The 614-nt window shown below is 38.9% G+C and overlaps 1 protein-coding gene across 1 annotated transcript in view; it reads left to right on the top strand.

Annotated features, from left to right (window-relative positions):
* LOC106303147 overlaps positions 1 to 614 on the top strand; it is a 3,390-nt gene that overhangs the window by 2,434 nt on the left and 342 nt on the right. Inside the window, exons 3-4 of the mRNA XM_013739490.1 lie at positions 52 to 274; positions 357 to 441. Coding sequence (XP_013594944.1) covers positions 52 to 274; positions 357 to 441 — 308 coding nt within the window. The remainder of the gene's footprint in view (positions 1 to 51; positions 275 to 356; positions 442 to 614) is intronic.

Here is a 614-nt window from a genome sequence, read left to right on the forward strand (position 1 = left end):
AGGGAATTCGAAGCTGAGTCGATATCTGACTAGGTCATTAAAAAAAAGCAGAGCTAGAAGGGAAATGTATTCCAATAAGCTCAACAAAAAAAGATGACCTCCAGACGAAGCGTGTTCCGAGACGTTCAACAAAGATTGGAGGAGTGTACACCCCACACAAGAGATTGAAGAAGCTTTTCCAAAGCTGCAAGAAACCCAAATATACGCCCTTAGCAGACTTGGAGAAAGCGCAGTTTCAAGAGTTTCAGTCAATTCTCCGCGAGAAACCGGCACAGTAAGTTGTTTGGATATACTGTATAAATTTCTTGGACTGTCAAATGTTTAATATTGACTTTTGGTTTGTTCTCAAATTTCAGGGAATTCGAAATTGTTATTGGGATCCATGTCTCAAATAAGTTCTTCCTGTCGTTGGCGCAGCCAAAAAATTGGGTCAGTACCGAGGTATTCCATTCATCAGAACTTAATCCGTTTTATTCAAGTGGTTTGTACATATTTTTATAATGGTTTGTACATATTTTTCAGAACATTTATGTGCTAATTAGTATGCTAGTAAGGCGACATGGACGGAATTATCTGAGTCGGAGGTGCAGATTTGTAGACTACTTCAGTATTGC

The sequence above is a fragment of the Brassica oleracea genome, chromosome C7 (assembly GCF_000695525.1).
Source record: "Brassica oleracea var. oleracea cultivar TO1000 chromosome C7, BOL, whole genome shotgun sequence".
NCBI lineage: Eukaryota > Viridiplantae > Streptophyta > Magnoliopsida > Brassicales > Brassicaceae > Brassica > Brassica oleracea.